This window comes from Cyclopterus lumpus, chromosome 16 (assembly GCF_009769545.1).
Source record: "Cyclopterus lumpus isolate fCycLum1 chromosome 16, fCycLum1.pri, whole genome shotgun sequence".
Taxonomy (NCBI): Eukaryota; Metazoa; Chordata; class Actinopteri; order Perciformes; family Cyclopteridae; genus Cyclopterus; species Cyclopterus lumpus.
The window spans coordinates 10,545,856-10,566,382 of record NC_046981.1 but is presented as its reverse complement, the minus strand read 5'-3'; the positions used below and the strand labels follow the sequence as shown (position 1 = coordinate 10,566,382).

Here is a 20,527-nt window from a genome sequence, read left to right as displayed (position 1 = left end):
GGGGAGGGGCTGTGTGTGCGGGGCGGAGTAGAAGTTGGACTCTAATAATTTCAATGGATAAACAACTGAGGCAATCGGGCCGTCTATGCTCTCAGATGCTTAGCCATTCAAATGATTAAAGTCAAACTCCTCCTCCGCTCCGGAGTAGGACGATAGACGGATGTGACCGTTTTGACCTAAATTGAAAAAAGTACCCTTTGAAGATTTTTCTTGTCTACAGTTAACATAATATTGATTTGCCAAAATAGGTTGCAATAACAATGGACTACATACATGATTCAGAATTAAACAAAAATGAAATTGTAAAATCGTGATTTCATGATAGAAACAGCTAAATGGCATCTTAAAGCAACCCAACAACCACTTACATAATACACTATCTGTAAAGTGGCAGTAGGAGACCTTGGATACTCTTTCAGCTGCATGACACGTTGTTGGAGGTCATGCACTTGTAGCTCAGAGTTATAACTTGTTGTCTAGTGCGCTGGATGATGCTGTTGAACCACCAGCGGGTATAGTTGCGCCATCTGCTGGTAAGACACACAAACACACGTAGGCACCACTCCGTATTCACCTCCGTCCTGAACAATGTTTGCTTAACTTTTATCTGGGACATGCCGGTAGTTTTTTGTTTCATTTATTGTATCTTAAGTTATAATGCGCGCCGTGGACCAGCTCAAGGAATGACTGACGTAAAGATGACACCAATAGCAAACGTAGCCAATATCTATAGTCCCGCCTCCGTTGGCTCGATGGTCCAATCACAGCTTTTCCTCCGGAGAGTCTGGGCGGGACTTCTACATCCCCGACAAAGGTAACAGGTTGTAGTCGTCGCATAATGAACTTGTTGCTGCGTTGATTTACGCAGAAGTTGTTATTCCACCCACTTTTCTGCGTGGACTTTGATGTAACACATTTGAATCCTCACCGACATAAAGGAAGCGAAGTGTTAAAGAGCAGCAAAGGAAGAACAACTCCAGAGAAAGAGGTAACTTTACGCTTGTTGTTTGGACTTCACCTCGCGAGACAGCTAAACTAAACCGACGCGACCTGTCAGACAGTCATTCCTCTGGAGAGGGTCCTCAGCCCGGCTCCTTGTTGGAGTTAGTTTTGTGGATTTCTTCCAGCATCGTATCGGTGTTGTATCTGCTAACCAGTCTGACGTTAGCGCGGTAGCTTCGAGGGACAGAGAGCAGCTAACGTGACGTCAACCTTTCCTCCTCCGGAGACGTTCAAGTACTCTCAGGGTCACTGCAAGTCAAATGTAAGTCCTGTAAACATCGACTTCATATTGAAGAGCTGTACAGGTATAAAGTAACGTTACCTGCTGCCAGGGAGATGTGTCTCCTGCAATCAACTATATCATGTAATAATCAGATAGTCTTACATGACGTTATTCTCTGCACCCTCTCGAGGACAGTTTTGAAGAGCAGGTCTGTGATGCAGAGATTCAATAGTTGGCTTCAGTCGGATGAAACTGATGACGCAAGCAAGAAAGAAGGGCAGATTATAGTTTTGAAGTGTCGGGGATTGCTCATGGATTGTGTCACACAAACCATAGCATTGCACTGGCAAAGCCACTGACCATGCTGACAAAGTATTATTTAACAAAAAGAATGAATGTGCAACAAAGTTGAACTCTATAGCCGTACACAGTGATACAGGTTAGTTAGTCCAATATTACAGGTACAACTGGAGTGTGCAGATGGGTTCCCATGAATCAATCTCTCTTATCTCTCTCACACACACACACACACACACACACACACACACACACACACACACACACACACACACACACACACACACACACACACACACTCGGCCTGTGTAAGTGAAAAGGACAGAGGAACAAGTGTCTGGAATGTGGGGTAAGGGAGGGGCGTATTTATGTGCTCCTAATATGGTGTCATTTGTGTACTATTTGGTAACACTGAAGTATCTCTTTGTTATGCCAATTCTTTGGATTTGAAAAGAGGAATAAATGGCTGTTTGTTTGAGCGTGTAAGGGGAGCAGGGGCACGTTTAGAAAGAGATTGACGGCTCTAGAGAGGAAGAGAGCCTGGTTTTAAGTCAAGAAGGTAATGGAGAGGGAGGATACTCTGAGGACTGAGAGGCTGCCTGTCCTTAAAGGACACTGAAGGCGTGAGCTACTATTTAGTTTATTATATATTATTATGTCCATGCTACACCTGTAAACCTTAATGATTCACCTGGAAGAAAAGGGCCAAACTACTGATTTATAGCTGGTCCGTGTTGACTTAATAGTTATATAGTATACTAAAACCTTAACACATGGTCCACTTATGGCTTTTACTGGCACTCTCATCCTCAACAAATTCAAGACTACAGCTGGAGAAATGGAAATTAACGATTTTAATTAATTCTGACATTTTATAGACTCAATTCTAATCAATTAATTGAAGAAGAAAAAACAATCAACGTGTTAATGATGGATAATAATCCATTTAATAATGTCCAAATTGTTAAAACATTCTATACTAAAAGCTGATAAACTGTGAAATCCTGTTGGTACATACAATTCAGTATGGATACATTCATTACATTACATTACATTACATTACATGTCATTTAGCTGACACTTTTATCCAAAGCGACTTACAATAAGTGCATTAAACCATTAGTCCAAAACTCAGAACAACAAGAATCAATCAAAGTGCCATCAGTAAGAGACATTCCGGCACTACCTTCCCTATTCAAGGTATAGTCGGAAAAGATGTGTTTTTAGTTTGCGACGGAAAGTGTAGAGACTTTCTGCTGTCCTGATGTCAATGGGGAGCTCGTTCCACCAATGAGGAGCCAGCACAGCAAACAGTCGTGACTTTGTTGAGTGTTTATCTCGAAGTGACGGAGCTACAAGCCGATTGGCAGAAGCCGAGCGAAGTGAACGAGGTGGGGTGTGAGGTTAGACCATGTCCTGGATGTAGACCGGACCCGATCTGTTCGCAGCACTTTCATGTTATATTAAACACAGCACATAAAAACGTTGCGACTCTGATAACCTTCGGCCTTCGCTGCTGTCTCTGTTGTCTTCCAGGTCAGAGATGATCACAGCTGGTCAGCAGAGGCACTTTCATGACTCCACACATTACATTTCATTAGCTGACTATTATCCGAAGCGAGTTACAATCATGTTACATTCATACACTGTAGACACAGCTACCGGGAACAATTCAGGGTTAAGTGTCTTGCTCAAGGACACATCGACTAGGGCGGGGATTGAACTGCCAACCCCCTGATTGAAAGACAGACCTGCTAACCACTGACCCACAGTCGTCCCCACATTGCTGTTGTTCCATTTCTCTGCTCACCTGCACTAATCTACGAATTATATTTGCTGTTCCATCTCGGATCGTAACAGGGAAGCGGCTCCAATTCAGTTTACTGTGCGGGAATTCAATTTGAGGCCAGAGGCAGAGAGCCGTCAGCATACCTCCAGGGTAACGTGACTGGTGTTAGCCTGTTGTTAGAGCCACATCCTATTAATGATACACGTGTGAGACCTTTGCTTGAGAGCTTGCTAAAAGAATGCTATGGGTGTAACTAACTTTTTATTTAAAAAAAACAAACATTTTCCTAGAGCCAGTGATATTGTTGACCAACAGTCCAAAACCCAAAGATAGTCTGTTAACTATCATATTAGATAAAAGCAACAAATCCTCACAATGAAGAAGGGCAAACAAGAAAATAATCACCCTTTAATTGCTAATTGATTTATTGTTTCAACTCTAAAGGATACAGTCACACAATGTTTCTTTCAAATAAAGAAAGCAATAACATAAGTTGTGACTGATATGTTAATGTGGCAGCACAGACTCCGTATAACCAAATGGGTTTAGAGAAGAACTTGTTTTCAAAATGGAAACGGATTTTATTTTACAGAGAGGTAGAAATACATTAGCTCTGGGGAGAAACAAAAGGGAGCGTTTATGTGGACGAAACCTCTGTTTTAAAACTAAGTTGTTGTAATCAGACAAACAGTGTGGGAGGGAGTGAAAGAACACAGGGATTGTTTAGGCATTCTCAGAATTGCTGCCCTCATTTTCTGCCCCACATCAGCTGGACAATAGGATGGGCTCCCCCTCACCCCTGTTCCTCTTGGAGCTGGGACTGCATGACCTCAACAATGAAACTACAGATAGGAAGAGGGAAACGTCTCGTTACATTTACCTATCGCCAGTTTTGCACATTTATACCCTACGGATCGTTCTGGTTCAGATTCTCATAAATTCAACATTGCCCTCGTATTGCACGCTCGTCAGTGCATGACGTGCTTGACCTTGCTGTGAAGACAGTGGGCTGCAGAAGACTTCATGCTCGACTGCACAAATGTGTTGTGACATGGTGCTTCCTCTGTGGTTCCCAAAGGGTGGGAACAAAATACTAGCTGTGCACGACTGATGATCAGGTCCGTCTGCGGACGATGCTTATGTACCACAAGCACACGGCCACCCTTAAAGGTCACGGTTGTGTTGCCTCGCTTTCTGTCAGCTAGGGGCGTTATGTACAGCTTGACTTTGGTTTTTTATCACACAGGGCACTGATTTTCTTTCTCGCCACACCCTCCCTTTTACTCTCCCAACCCACTTCTGTCTCTCACCTTGGAAAGCTGTGGAGAGAAAATAAAAGGTGCCAAAGTCAAGGACTAAGTGTGTAATAGGTTTAATGTGAGTTGAATGAACGATAGGAGTGTAATGGACATGGGGATGAGCTCTCACAATGTGACAAACCACAAGGCGTGCTCAGTCAGTCAGTGTCATATCAGAGGTGTTCAGTTCAGTACTCGGGCAGTGACGAATAAGGCTGACAGTGACTTATCATTCAATAATGACATAGGTGTAACCCGTTGAAGTAGAATAGAAATAGTTTCAGAATTACTCATCCCTGAGGATTAGAGAGTCAGGAACAACGCGAAGTGAAGAAATTACAAAGTAAAAGAATGAACTAGTCCTCAAAGTTTTGAAGAGGGAAATAGGTTTATTATCTGGCTCCAAACATTGGGAAAAGCTTTGTTGGTCCTTACAAGGGGAAAGTGATATGAAGGTGTGTGCTTTCAGGTTAATGACTAATGGAAAGCACTGAGGACAAAGTCCACACAAGCAGTCAAGAGACAGAAACTAAGTGTTGGTGTCTATAAATTGGCGTCTCTGTATGTTGTCTGACACGGTTTTGTCTGATTTCCTAATTTGAGAGAAGATTAGTTTTTTGTTAAGCTGGTTTTTGATTGTATTGTAGCAGTCTTTTTTTTCTCCTGTGTCCCTGAACCTGCTATATTGTGAGTATAGTCCAACAATACTGGATTTATTAGGCCGAAACTGAAAAATCAGATTAAGATATAGTGGCCGATAGTAACACATTATTGATTTTTTAAAATTAATTGTGACCAATACACTAAGCAGGCTGATTTTCAGTAAACTTGTCAGTGCTAAGCTGGTGAACCATCTACTGAATGTTTGTTTTCCTTATAGGATAACATAGACCGATACAATATATATGTAATATGATAATACTCTTATTAGCTGATCAATATCAGCCTGGTTATTTATCCACCTCGAATTGTGAGCTTTTCAATCTGTCAGTTTTCAGTACAAAAATACCTGAGCCAAATCCTGAACAGGAAAGCTCTCTTCTTCTGTGTGATCTAACCACATACTTCCTTCTTCTTCTCCTTACCCTGCTCTCTGCCATATAACCAGAATGAGCACACCATCCTCAGGTCGGAAGACCCCGGTGGACTACGGTGTCCAGATCCGCTTCATCAATGACCTCCACGACTCTGGTGGGGGGCAGCCAGGGCCCCAGCCCAGGACCAAGCCCCAGACCACCTCCAAGTATGGCGTGGCGGTCAGGGTGCAGGGTATTGCTGGCCAGCCATATGTCGTCCTGAAGGACGGAGAGAAGGGCGACTCTTATGGGGTCCAGCTCAGGACCCAGTACCCCGCAGGTTACAGTAGCCTTCCCCGCAGAACAGATAAGGCAGAGCCAGGAACACAGGGGGCAGATGTAGAAGGAGGAGGAGCAGGGCAGGGTGGGGCACTACGCAGGGCCCAGTCCCATGGGTCACTGCTGGACAGGGATGGAGAGGGAGGGGAAGACGATGAGGATTTTCAGCTGTCTAGGCCACCAGGGGATGGGAAGTCTGGAAGTTATGGGAATCTGGATGCAGGACTTGGAGTAAGGGGAGAGAGAGAGCAGGTTCAGCGTGCCGGTAGTAGAGAGAGGGGCGTGGGAAGGAAAATGTGGGATGGTTCGTACAAAGCAGGGCTCAATGGGTCACTGGGGTCGGTTAAAAACAGTCAGTCCAACCCTGACCCTCCTCAACAAACAAATCCTAGAAAAACTCCTGTCAACAGACTAATAAACAGGTTTGATGGCGGTGACACTGGAGGCCAACAAAGAGGACTCAATGCTGAACAACAAGATCCCAGAGCTACATCTCCTCTCGTCACACCCAACCCCTACACCTCACCTCCGTCCTCCACTCACAGCAGCCTGGGACGCAGCCCCGGACACTCTGCTAATCAGTGGACATCACCAGGGACATATGCCGCTGCGCAGACCCCACATGCCACACTGACTGAGCCACAAGTAAGAATCAAATATTTGTATGGCTTGGCATGACCGCTGATTATTAGTGACATCCAAACACCACATAGCATGCAAGATTGCAAGAGTAGTTTTCTGATCTATGTCTCAAGGTGACTCCTGACCTTTTGCTGGACCAGGGTCAGAGTGCAGAGACGACCAGTGATGAGGAGCAGGTCATGCAGACTATATACAACATTCTGAGACAAGGGTATGGGCCTACATGTTATCCTGTCGTAGCACATACAGGTTGTATTTAATTCTCATATGCCATGGTAAGAAATGTGTACACGTGAATGTTTTAAATATTTGTCCATTTTCACCTTATTTTAGGACCAATGAGAGTGATGTTATCATTAAGCACAAAGTCAAGGTCATCTTTAAGAAGATTCAGAATCTCAGGGTTTGTCCTTTTTGAGTATTCTGTGAGTTATTCTTCGTTCATATGTCCGATAAAGAAAACTGCTCACATTATATCAAATATCTTTTTCTACAACAGCCCAAAGAAAGACCTCAGGAAGAGTGGATGAGAGAAAAGAGAGAGCTTGAAAGAAAGATGGCTGAACTACAAACTGCCCTGCAAGTGGAAAGAAGGGTAAATAAAATGGCAATCTAGGACATAGAAACCTTTTTTGCCTCATAACTGTTCCAATACTTACGAGGATATTAGCAGTGCTGAAATGTTTCTCATACTTTCCCGACATGTGGAGAATGTGTGCAAGCTTTTTTGGTTGAGACTGTATTTTCAGTGACCCACCAAACGTTCCTAAATTCACTTTGACTGATTGGAACTGGCTGCCACCAGAGCATGTTAACATTCAGAGAGTCATCTGCCACTTATAATCAGCTTTGATTACACGGTGAACATCCAATGCCACACATAAATACTCATCCGAGTCTTCCTGAAATGAGAACACCAGCTATCAAGTGAAGGGAATAGCTGTCGGTTGGTTGAGAGAAGGAAACTGCCCTCAGAGTTTTTATGTCTTTAACTAATCTTACCAGGACGGTTGGGGGTTCCTTGGAGTGTGCTTCAGATTAATCCTCACATTAATCCTTAAAGCCCTCTGGCCTGGTCAAAGGTGCACACACAATAATCTAACTTCAATAATGACTCATTATATGTTGGCTTAAGGAAGGTGGGCAAGTCTTTGTCTCTAATAGCTCCTAAGAACTTAATTCTTAATGCATATTGACCAGTGGGCCAATGCAAAGCCTGCTTTAACATTTCCTAAAAACCCACTGTTCATGCCACCAGAGCTACCTGATGTCTTATGTTTCACTGCTCTCATTTATTCATCATGTCTGCTTGTGCGTAGAACTCTGTCAGCAATTCTGATCCTGCTCTGAAAGCTGAGCTGGAGTCCTGTCTGGATGAAAATCTGCAGCTCCGGGAGATGCTGGACCGGAAGAAAAAAGAATTAAATGAAACACAATCGGAGTGAGGACACACGACAGCATAGACACACTCAAACACACAGACAGAGGAAAGCAGGAAGGGGCATCATGGTGCCATTGTCTGTTTTATGTTGGTGGTCAGGAGTTCGAGGGGTGCATGACTAGCCCACTTTGTTATCAAGAACACACTCACAGTTCATGAAACAAGCAGTCACTGGCACTTATTCACAAGACACACTGTATGCCATCGTAATTTACCGTGTGTGTGTGTGTGTGTTTACTCGCAGTCTGACTCAGCTGCGTATGGACAGGGAGAACGCAGAGGCACGGGTCAGAGAAATGGAGGACCAGCTGGCTGAGTTTCAGGATGAACTGAGAAGGGAGAATGGCAACAAGACGGTATTACAGAAACATGCTCACACAAATATATCTCACCCCAATATAGGATTTTTCTAAAATGAGATGACAGTCAAATCAAGACCAAATTGCTTCTGAAGTCAGCAATTGTATCACATAGCATCATGTTGATGATATGTTCAGGCTTTTGCACTTAAACGCAAGATTAGCTTTCTGTTGAGAAAAAAGGTGTGTTAAAAAAATAAAAAAGAGCCAACTGGTGGCTGAGAGGTCAGAAGCATCAAGTTAATACTGTGTATCCCCTCTGTCTGCAGGACCTGATGTCTTGCCAGGCACAGTTGATGGATGTGTGCCAGCTGAGACAGAAGCTGGAGGAGACGCTAAGGCAGAGAGAGAGGGAGCTAACCGCTCTCAAAGGAGCTCTGAAGGAAGAGGTGGCCACACATGACAAAGAGATCGAGGCGCTCCGAGAGCAGTACAGCGTCGACATGGAGAAGCTCCGCAGCAGCATGGAGCAGGTGTCACAGGTGTGTACACAAACACAGACGCCACTAGCCAGCTCATTATCGCGTACATTTGACATGAAGTTGGACACAACATGAGAAAAGTAAAACTGAGAAACCACTTCTACATGCTGGAAGAGTTACTGTGTTACTGTGATACATATGAATGTATCATGACTTTTAGTGGAGTTTCTACACATGCATGCATATACACAAACACACACGTACATAAATACACAGATGCATAACAATATGTGCATAGATATATAGGAATATAAAGAGAATGATCTAATGTGAGTATTGTGATAAAAGCTGAAACTCCCCTGATGAAAGTGAAAGGTATAGAGTGCAGAAGAGAAGCTGCATCCTCAGGTGCATTAAGCATACTCGGGTGCATTAAGCATGCTCGGGTGCATTAAGCATGCTCGGGTGCATTAAGCATGCTCGGGTGCATTAAGCATACTCGGGTGGATTAAGTATGCTCAGGTGCATTAAGCATGCTCAGATGCAATAAGCATGCTCAGATGCAATAAGCATGCTCAGGTGGATTAAGTATGCTCAGGTGCATTAAGCATGCTCAGATGCAATAAGCATGCTCAGATGCAATAAGCTTGCTCAGGTGCATTAAACATGCTCAGGTGGATTAAGTATGCTCAGGTGCAATAAGCATGCTCAGGTGGATTAAGCATGCTCAGGTGGATTAAGCATGCTCAGGTGCATTAAGCATGCTCAGGTGCATTAAGCATACTCAGGTGGATTAAGCATGCTCAGGTGCAATAAGCATGCTCAGGTGCAATAAGCATGCTCAGGTGCACTAAGCATGCTCAGGTGCATTAAGCATACTCAGGTGCAATAAGCATGCTCAGGTGCATTAAGCATACTCAGGTGGATTAAGCATGCTCAGGTGCATTAAGCATACTCAGGTGCAATAAGCATGCTCAGGTGCATTAAGCATACTCAGGTGCATTAAGCATGCTCAGGTGCATTAAGCATGCTCAGGTGGATTAAGCATGCTCAGGTGCATTAAGCATGCTCAGGTGGATTAAGCATGCTCAGGTGCATTAAGCATACTCAGGTGCATTAAGCATGCTCAGGTGGATTAAGCATACTCAGGTGGATTAAGCATGCTCAGGTGCATTAAGCATACTCAGGTGGATTAAGCATGCTCAGGTGCATTAAGCATGCTCAGGTGCATTAAGCATACTCAGGTGGATTAAGCATGCTCAGGTGCATTAAGCATGCTCAGGTGCATTAAGCATGCTCAGGTGGATTAAACATGCTCAGGTGGATTAAGCATGCTCAGGTGCATTAAGCATGCTCAGGTGCATTAAGCATGCTCAGGTGGATTAAACATGCTCAGGTGGATTAAGCATGCTCAGGTGCATTAAGCATACTCAGGTGGATTAAGCATACTCAGGTGGATTAAGCATGCTCAGGTGGATTAAACATGCTCAGGTGGATTAAGCATGCTCAGGTGGATTAAACATGCTCAGGTGGATTAAACATGCTCAGGTGCAAGAAAGAACTGAGCGAAACTTGAATGTGATCTGTTTATATTTATGAAATGGAGGGACTAGTAACAAACATGCCCTCGATTCTTCTGTCTTTCTTACTTTAGTCTCACGCAGGGATCGAGGCAGAGCGGTTGCGTGTGAATGCGTCGATTCGCTCCCTTCAGCAGCAGTTGGAAGACTGTCGAGACGAGAGCAGCCACTGGATGGAGCAGTTTCACACCGCCAGAGACGAACTTCGAACCAGCAAACAAGAGTGAGTTTATTCCAGTATTGTATTTGGGCTTTCCTATTACTTGGACATGGATTTAGTCACCGTCTTTTCGGTTTGTCTTTGCACCTGCTGTACTACTAATGTGTGTCCATCTCTTCCCTTTCATTCTACCAATGTTTCTCCCGCTCTCTGTCAGAGAGCCACCCAGCAGCCCTAAAACACCGTGAGAGTCACTATTAGTCATTACTAGATATCCATACCTGTAGATGTGGTTAGCTGTGCTAACAACTGTCTGTAGTTCTGAGGCCATCCACACTTACAGCCCTAGTTCATGAATGACTACATTATCCACATTAAACAATGCACCAGGGGTCCCAATGGGAATATGGATCATATTTAGCACTGTGGTTAAGCAGCGATGGTGCAGAACAAAACTGTCACAATTTGGACATCCTTGTGTCCTTGTGTCAATACAGTGTAACACTATCAGGGTGGTGTGGATGATCTTAGATATCTATGTTTAGCATGTGTTTTAGACTTGCTTTGTGTGATTATATCTGACTGTTGTGGTAACATGGAATGCTCATTTGTTTCCTGTTTGTGTGTATAATTAAATGACGTATTTGCTTGTTGAGTACATGAGAATTAAGCTCTCTTGTCATGAATCACCTCTTCAATCCAACTGCAGAACTTATGTATGTTTGGATCAACTGAATTTGATCTACAATGTTTAGACTCCTGCAAGCCCGACTGGAAAAAGAGGAGTTTGAGGAGGAACTACACGAGCTCCAGGAGAAAGTGGGCACCATGAAACGACAGATACCGGACCCCGACCGCACACAGACCCTCAACCAGGTGAACATACTCAGCCACACATGATACTTGAAGTCTGATCTGTTTCACAAAAATGAAACGGTTTAAAGCTACAGTTACAATAATATACAATATAATATTGTAATACAATAATACAGTTTTTGTTCCATTTGCCCAATGTATCTAGACAGTTGTACATGAGACTGATAAGGTGTAGTCCCTACGCTTCGGCTGGACCTTAATAAGTTCATGAGCTTTAGGAGCAGTGATTGACAGCTGAACTAGAGACTTCTCAACTCCGATTGGTTGTTTTCGTCGGGCGTGATAGATTCTTGCAAATGACATGAGGAGCATTGAAAGGAGGATCATTATTTATTTTTTTGCGGCCTAATGCACGACTGTTGGGATATAGTGATAGTTTAAGCAAATATAACAACAAGTTATTTTTATTAAAGTTACCAACTGTAGTTTTAACCATCAAATTGTCCATACTTCTGGTCAGGAACTTCAGCGATACAGCACTGATCTTCAAAAGGCCAAGTCTGAGGCGGAGAAGCAGAGGATGGAGTTTGACAAGAAGGTCATGGAGGTCATCTACATAAAGAAATCTCACCAGAACCAGGAGGCAGAACTGAAGTATGAGATTGACAGGCTAAAGGACCAATTACAGAAGGCCAGAGAGGATATTGCCAAGACACTGGACAAAAACAAACGGGTTAGTTAAATCAAGTTTGGTGATGTGTATGTTGTAGTTTTGAAGGATAATTAGATTTGCGTTTAAATGTCGAGTTGGTTTGAAATTCTCATCTTTAATCGCCAATATCTTGTATTTGTTGTCAATATCAATTCCTTGATTCTTGCTTATAGCTCCCAGACCCAGCCATCATCTCAGAGCTGGAGCAGAAGCTTGGTGAGACACGTGGTGAAGTGAGCCAGCTCAAAGAGAAACTCTCATTGGCTGAGGAGGATGTGGTGGCCAGTAAAACACTTCTCAATAAAGCTCAGATGGACGTTAAATCCCTCCAAGATGCCCAGCAGGAACAGGAGGCGGCCAACGTGCGTCTTAGAGAAAAACTCTCACGGTTGGAGGTAGGCCACATCCTCACACACCAATGTCCGTGTCTTGGATACCCTGAAATCAGCAGACATGTTTCAGCATAACTCTGTGGTTTCCTCAGGCTCAGCTACAGGCCAACTCAACGGAGAGCTCGGAGGCAGAGATCGCCCTCCACACTGAGGTGAGAGGGTTGAGATTGGAGCTAGATGAGGCCAAGAGAAAAGCTTCGAGACTGAGTCAGGAGCACCGGGAACTTCTCCTGCGTGTGGAGGATACGGAGAAAGAGAAGGAGACACTCAAACAGACCTTCAACCAGGTGGAGGAGACCAAACAACGGCAGGAAAGAGCGCTGGAGAAACTCAACAAAGAGGTAAGAAGGAGTGATACAATTTCATACATTTGTAAACAAATGAAAATGTCTGCAGCATTGAACAAGAAGATTCCCAAAGCAAAAAAAGTTATCCTCTTGGTTTTTTCCCCCCTCTCCCTGTCAGTATGAGTCTCTGACCGTGTCCTCGAGAGGAGAGGTGCAGACTCTCAGGGTTCAGCTGGAGGAGCAGAGAGAGAAGGCACGCAAGGAAATGCAGGAGTCCCAATGGCACGGAAACGACGCCCAGAGTGAACTGGAAAGAAGTCATATAAATCTCAAGAGACTGGAGGAAGAGGTTTGTGTTGTGAGTGTTTGTGTGCATGCTCACTCACTTGCTTGGCCTGGTTGTTGTATTTATTATGAATGTTTTCAGTAGTTGTGACTCATCATATTCATGGTGCATGCTTGACTGATTGTATTCATGTGTCTGTGTGATACAAACATGCAAAAACTGTACATATTTATTTCATGATGGAAATTCAGTTTGGCATTATTGTTTATACACTTATAAATCTAACTAGATGTCACGACAGAAGAAGGAGCTTCTGCTCGTATGTGAGGAGAGAGACAACCACCAGCTGGATAAAGAGCTTCTGGCCAACAGGCTGCGCCACCTTGAGGGAGAGATGGAGGCCATCAAAAACGGCCAGAATGAGAAAACCCGGGAGATTCGCATCCTAGAGGTCAGATATGTGCAGCTGCATCTCCATGGTTTGGGAGACTAAAGCATGACTACAGGGCTCTCTGCTGTCATTAGTTACAGTATGTGCTGTTAATAGTTTTTGCACCGCATGTGTTTAAACTTTAGCAATCTGTCTATATACTGTAGCTAGACATTTTTCTGCACATTACTTTAATTTGTAAATCAACAAATATATGATTAAAAGATGAGCATGTAGACTTGTTTAATGCACATTAAATATATGTTGGGTGTTTATATGCTTACATGTTCAAACTCTAGCACCATTGAATGCTTTTCTTTGGCTAATCCAGTGCGCGCCGTCTCCTTTCTGAGCATCTAATAAAAGAGTCTCTTCTGGTCTCTGCCAGGACAAGCTGAAGCGTATGCAGTTGGAGCTGGAGGAGGAGAAAAGCAGCGTGGAGATGTTGACAGACCGAGTGGCCAGGAGCAGAGACCAGATTGATCAGCTCCGCTCTGAGCTCATGCAGGAGAGATCCTCCAAACAGGATCTGGAGCTGGACAAGAACACCATGGAGAGACATGTACGCAACGTGAACATCTGTGTTTGCTGAAACATACGCACCCAGACTAACCACTCACGTGCATTTTTTTAGTGTCTTTGAGTATCATGAAAAGCACTATATAAATTCAATGCATTATTGTTATTATTATTATTATTTTGGCTTCTGTTGACCTGCTGTTTGTCTGTCCCTGCAGCTGAAGGAGCTGAGGGGTCGTGTGGCCGACATGGAGGGCCAATCTCGCTCCTCAGCAGGACTCTCCCAGCTGGAGAACAAGATCCAGGAGCTGGAAGAACGCCTGATGAGTGAGGAAAGGTACAGCGCAACAAAGTACACCATGCGGCATGTGTCACATTTATTTGTTTGTTTGTTTTGACTACTCAATATCCCAAATGTTTTTGAATATATTCCCGTGAAATTTGGTGGATGCATGCTGTTTGTTGTTGGCTGAGCCATAGTTGATTTTTGTGGTGATCGCATTTTAGGTTTTTACATTCAACTAGTGACATTTTCTCAAGTGCAATTTTGAAATACTTGAGTATTTACATTTTTAAGCAACTTTAAAGCTACCCCACTAAATGTATTTAACAACATTAGTTACGAGTTACTTTGCAGATTCAGATGATTAATACAAAATATAAACTAATGCATACATGACGATCTAATATTATGGGTTATATATTTCTGTATCATAAGTACTTTTCTTTTTGCTACCTTCAGTGTATTGTGATGATAATACTTAAAACAGAGTATTTATACACCGAAGTGTTGCTACTTTTAATTCAGTTAAAGTGAAAATGATCTGAGTACTTCACTGTCTACATTAGACATGTACCTAAATGTAATAATGAGAGTTAACTCCTTCTCTTAAGGGAGCATGTTAGTGAAGTTATAGAAGCCATGTTTTGGGCTGTGACATTAAGTGCAGGTGCAAGTGTGCTCTTTTTAACTAACGTTCTACTTTGGCATTAATTCAGTTATGCATATACACACACACACACACACCTGAGACTCTAGTATAACCAGACTTTAACACCTGGCAACGGAGCATCTTCATGAGAGCAATGAGGTGGCAAATATCTTGCCAATGGGCATTTTGGCAGTCGTCAAGATGGGGTTAGTATTACTCACGAGCATTCTCGCATGTTCTTCTCTTGTATATGTAAAGAGAGAAGAACTCAGTGTTGGCATCTCAACGACGTCTGGAGAGGAAACTAAAAGATCTCAACATGATTTTGGATGAGGAGAAACAAACACACACCGAACAGAGGGACCAGGTAAATGCATTCAACTCAAAATGTGTGTCATATTTTTAATTTACTCTGGAGACAAGTGAATACAACAATACCAAATGCACTACAAACCTATACTTTAACCTCATCCTGTGTTGCAGCTCACACTGAGAGTGAAAGCTCTCAAGAGGCAGGTGGACGAAGGAGAGACGGAGCTGGAAAGGATAGATGGACTGAGGAGAAAGTCCCAGAGAGACATGGAGGAACAGATGGAGCTCAAAGAGGCCTTGCAGACCAGAGTCACAGCTCTGGAAATTGAGCTCAAGTAAGCATTTCCTTTTCTTTGTATCCAATGTTGTCTCTCATCCAATTTGTTACTCTCTGTGCGCTGGCAGCGAACATTTCACAGCAGGTTGTGAGAGTCAGTAAGAGAGCGAGATCTCAACCTATTTATGTCACAGAATGAACAAAACTGCACGTAAATGACGTCATTACCAGAAAACCCAGATTCCTTATCCCTTACACACAATTAACAGACACCTGGTAGAGCTTCACATAGCACCCTGAGGTGCAGTATTTCACAATGTGATGTGTGTAAAACAAATTATATGACAGACAGACTCCCACGAGTAACAAGCACATGCATGTATTGCCAGCAGAGGGAGCACTCTGCCCACCTGGCAGCATTTCTGAATAAAGCAACTGTGAAATAAAGTGCGTTTGTACAGTTAATGATGACATTGGTAATATCAATGATGATTATGTGTCACAGGAGAAAAGCCCAGGCAGCAATGCGGCCAGCTTTGGATTCATCAGCTCTCAGTTCAGATGATGACGACAGCCTCTATGATCCCTCCTCCATCACCTCCATCCTCACTGAGAGCAACCTCCAGACCAGCTCCTGTTAAAACGGCACTTCAGGGGCAGGATGAGAGTGGGAAAACATAGCACTGTTAAGGAAAGAAATGGAGGGGTGTGGGGGTTGCTTTTTAGACTGGGTGTAAAGCCAAAAGGCAGAATGGTATACACTGCAGGCAAAGAGGGAGGGGTGCACGGATCTGGGATTTAAATGACAGATTGTAGAGCTTAGCAGGGGAATCCTTTTCCACACCAGAGTGAATGGAAGGAAACAAAACAGCCTCTGCATTTCAGGGTACTTCCTTCAGTCTACAATGTACTCTGATGCACTCCATGGTCCAGCTGAAAGACCTCCAACATACAACAACTCACTACAGTACTGCAAGGAGAGAAATGAGGCGAGAAGCACAGGAACAAACATATAAATAGAAAATACCTCTTGCATTTTTTGATACAAATTCAGTGTGTCAAAGCTTTTTCAGGGTTGAGATTCTGGGTCGAGCACTTAAGGTACCAAGTCTGGCTTTGACTGAACAATCAAAAATACTCTGTGTTGGCAGTTTACTTGTAACTTCAGTTTTCTCTGTCACATCAAATGACTGAATGACAAATTCTCATGCACACATAGCAGGTAGAGCTACTGAAACATGGACCAAGCGGTAACATTGTGTGCATTCATGATTATAAGCAATTATACACTATGATTCTCATGCTGGTTTTTGATTAAATTTAAGTATTGCAAATGATTCATATTGAATGAAATCTAGAGTTTGTTTCCGTAAAAAAATAAAATATATTTTCACATGTTTTTTAGGAATAAGTCACTTTTATTTGTCACTTCAAGCGCAATATGAATTAATGTGATAGTAACCTCCTGTTGGTGTGAAGGTTTCTATTAAGTTGTGTCTTTCTTCACTGTATCTGAAACGTTTCCTGGTAAAAGTGAAACAGACCTTGTTTTGTACTCTTGAGGACAGAAGTGTCCTTTGTCAGAATATCTCATAATTTACAAGTGTTTTTTTCACTGTTACAATCATGGCCAAAATATAATCCTGTCCAATAATATCTTTGTGTGTATTTGTAGAAGCTGCACAATTTCTATGCATTCCTGGCTATAAGCAAGTCACTGAAATATATGCCTTAAAATAATTCAGTAATTCTTATCTGAATGTTTTTTTGTAAAATGTAACATTATCTATTTAACATTATAGATTGTTGTTGGTCTTGAGTTTTGAATACAGTTTAAACAATCACTTGGAGCACTAATAACTGTATTACATTTAGCTGAAATGTAATGTCTCTTCCTATTTTTTTTTCAGTGAAACTGGAAACGGTACTTCATATAATTTGTGAGCTGAGAATATAAACATGTTGAATTTGAAAATGCTGGCATGTACAATAATGTGACTGGACTTCACAAAATAGATAATGTTTCTATTGCACATGAATTTAGCTACAATAAAATGTAAATGATTTAAGTTACATTGATCCCTGTTTATTGTCCTAATAATATTTACAAAATGTTAATTCGTTACTTTTATTTCAGTTTAGTTTCCTCATAGTTCTTTCTCTTTAACAGAAGGAGTCGGATCAAACTGGCTTCCTGCGCACTGACGCGTGAGACTCTAGTGGATGTTGCTCCTTCATGCAGAAAAGGTCTTAAGGTCATCTGACTTCATTGGAAAAGATCACTGTTGGAGAAAGTCAACAAACCTTTTATCCAAAAAAAGGTTCAAACTAGTTTATTCTGCCCCCAAAAAGTGGCCAAATCGGTTATTGTACGTTTAATAGTTAATATAGTATTAGTAGTCATGGGGAATTACACTTACTGTACATTCAAGCCTGGAGCTGCTCTATTCTAAATAAAAGAATAAAATGTGACGTGTATGAACAATCACTTTGATAGACACAACTATACAAAGTATTATAATACTCTAAGCAGAATCACATTCAATAAATAAATGCTACATTCCCATGTTTAAAGCTTACAGCATTAGAGCATTTACGACAAAAGAACAAGATAATAGAGATGGATCATGTTGCTGCTGCAGGGCGGGGCTTGTCTGGAGTTTTTGCAATCTAAGTGTGTTGCTGGAGCTCGCTAATAATTATTATCACAGTGTCGTCAACATGGATTATAATGACTGTGTGTGTGTGTGTGTGTACGTGCACCCTGCCTTCATTCACAACACCAGGCAGTCTGATTACAGTTTTGTTTCATTCTCATCCTAAACTAGACAAATTGCTGTGTCACAGCAGACATTTAACATGTCACATCGGGAACAGCATAGTAACCTATTCCATTATTATTGGATTATTATTATTACAGCTCCTATGAGGGATTGCCTTTCCCGAGGTCCTGATATTGTCCATGCTGCATTGGAGCACTTAAATGGATTTGAGCCATGTTATTATTCATAACCGTTTTATGAAAATGTTCTGCTGTGAAAAATGGTATTTGGATTTAGGTTCCTTTATTTTCTTAGATGTAATGATTTAGAATGTGTTGACACTGAACCTGCTGCAGCCACAGCTGCGTGGCAGGCTTGTTGATTTACCCTCTTATCTTTTGTTGCAGAATTATTTTAGCTCATCATAACTGAGATATGCATCGTGCAGGCCAGAAATAAACTAGGCTAGGTGTTGATACAGCAGAGCCACGTTCCCGTTTATGGACACAGTCACACGTTGATGTGATTATCATGCACACCTGGATAAATAGTTCCCAGCGGTCAACTAACCAAACTAACAACATCGACAATAATACACACTTATAGCTCCGCCATGCACGCAACTTAACTGCTCACTAAAACTCTAATTAAATCGTCCATTGATGACAACAACTTGGTTTTGTTTGAAAGAGAAAAACATTACTGTGTAATTGTAATGCTGTTATTTTCTGAGTGTTAAATTTACTCTACCAAGCGTAATGATTTATGAATGAAATCAGGATTTTGATTGAGCTGTGATCAGCATAAATCAACTGAGCTGGTATTGATAGAAGAGGCCACAGTTTTACAGCTTAGATCAACCTTTAACCCCAAGGTCGGCGGCTCGATCCCCGGCTCTCACTGTGTGCATGTTGCCGTGCGTTCGTGTGAGACATTGAACCCTGAGTGGCTCCTCGTGAGCCACTCAGGGTTCCCCTGCTGTTGCTGCCCCGGGGCTCCTGATCCTCTTCAGCATTATGCTGTGAGACGCAGGCAGTGTGTTGCTGCCAGCACGTCAGGAATGTGCACAATCAACTGAGATCTGTGTGAGGTATATATATATATATATATATTTATAAAGTCAAATCTGATGTCGGAACACCTGCAACTACTAATCCAACGTCTCTCAGAAGAATCTCTGTACGGTTAACAGGAATTAATCCACACCTTTATGCCTCACGGCAAAATTTGTATGACTTCAGGCATTTGTTTTTCCTACATTTGAGAAAGAGATGAAAGTCAGCAACCTGGAGGGAGACTTCACCAAGTCCTGGGGTTATTTATATGTTTACATCCTATTTGGCGCAGTGACACACCTAAGGAGATTGTGACTATTCTGATACAACACAGTGTGTCTGTGCCTCAGAAGTGGCTCGCACACTGTACCTCCTGTGGTGCTATTGTGTGATTGATCTACAAAAGACCTGAAAAAGCCTTTTTGAACGCTAAAGTCTTAACTTGGAACAAATATGTTGGCACGGAGTCGCACCTTCAATATTTTCTGTAGAACCAGATGGCGCGTCCGTGATACTACAACTCCCATCCAGTGTCACCAAACCTGTACGGTGCCAACATGTTGTGTACTCTACCTGTTTCGCGAGAAATTACGAGGGAACATACTTTCCAAGGGTGGGATTGGGTTTCCATATCATTCCAGCTTTCCGAGCACAACCCCGAGAGCTGATTGGCCAAGAGCTGGGTGTGTTGTGTTTTGAAATCATGCTGTGTTTGCCACATATGATTGCTCAGAAAGAATGCAGTCCTACGGTACAAATATTTCCACCTGCCTCCATTGGTTCTGCTTTTGAGAGCACGTGTCTTTTAGGGTTGGATGCAGTAGTTCAGACATAATGACGACATTCTTTACTTTATTCAATCTGCATTATATTTAAGGAGTGGTTGGTGCTAAATATATATCCTTGACATTCGTTTTATACTGAGGTCATGACAACACAAAGAAAGTCTTTAAAATGTTTAAATATTTTTTATTTTGTATCTTATTTGATTTCCCGGTTATTAAAACGTACTATACTACTCACTCTAGGACAATTATAAGGAATATACGAACCTGTGAAATGAAGGAACTGTTTTAATACCATATATTAATTTCTTAATACTCTACTCTGCCATTAATTATATTTGAGTGGAAAATTAAGCAACGTTAAAAAGATTATTAAATAACATGTCCTCATTGC

The 20,527-nt window shown here is 42.3% G+C and overlaps 1 protein-coding gene across 3 annotated transcripts; it reads left to right on the top strand.

The window, feature by feature from the left end:
• Window positions 1-810: 810 nt before the first annotated feature.
• On the top strand, window positions 811-17,604 carry LOC117745538 (cingulin). 3 transcript variants are annotated; one of them, XM_034553937.1, is made up of 20 exons: window positions 811-988; window positions 5,718-6,609; window positions 6,747-6,817; window positions 6,940-7,009; window positions 7,106-7,201; window positions 7,926-8,047; window positions 8,292-8,403; window positions 8,676-8,888; window positions 10,483-10,631; window positions 11,324-11,444; window positions 11,905-12,117; window positions 12,270-12,491; window positions 12,581-12,829; window positions 12,954-13,124; window positions 13,351-13,512; window positions 13,880-14,053; window positions 14,229-14,347; window positions 15,201-15,309; window positions 15,426-15,589; window positions 16,037-17,604. In XM_034553937.1, exons 2-20 carry the CDS (start codon window positions 5,719-5,721, stop codon window positions 16,170-16,172), a joined length of 3,564 nt encoding a protein of 1,187 aa, XP_034409828.1. In that variant the 5' UTR covers window positions 811-988; window position 5,718; the 3' UTR covers window positions 16,173-17,604. The 3 variants fall into 3 exon arrangements, with proteins under 3 accessions (XP_034409828.1, XP_034409825.1, XP_034409827.1); XM_034553934.1 differs by having other exon boundaries at window positions 6,720-6,817; XM_034553936.1 differs by lacking the exon at window positions 811-988 and adding an exon at window positions 1,017-1,264 and having other exon boundaries at window positions 6,720-6,817.
• Window positions 17,605-20,527: the final 2,923 nt, after the last annotated feature.

Coding starts and splice junctions, on each gene's coding strand:
- LOC117745538 (XM_034553934.1), top strand. CDS start 5,719: ATGAGCACACCATCCTCAGGTCGGAAGACCCCGGTGGACTACGGTGTC. Junction 12,492..12,580: donor AAAAACTCTCACGGTTGGAG/GTAGGCCACATC, acceptor TGGTTTCCTCAG/GCTCAGCTACAGGCCAACTC. Junction 13,125..13,350: donor TCAAGAGACTGGAGGAAGAG/GTTTGTGTTGTG, acceptor AAATCTAACTAG/ATGTCACGACAGAAGAAGGA.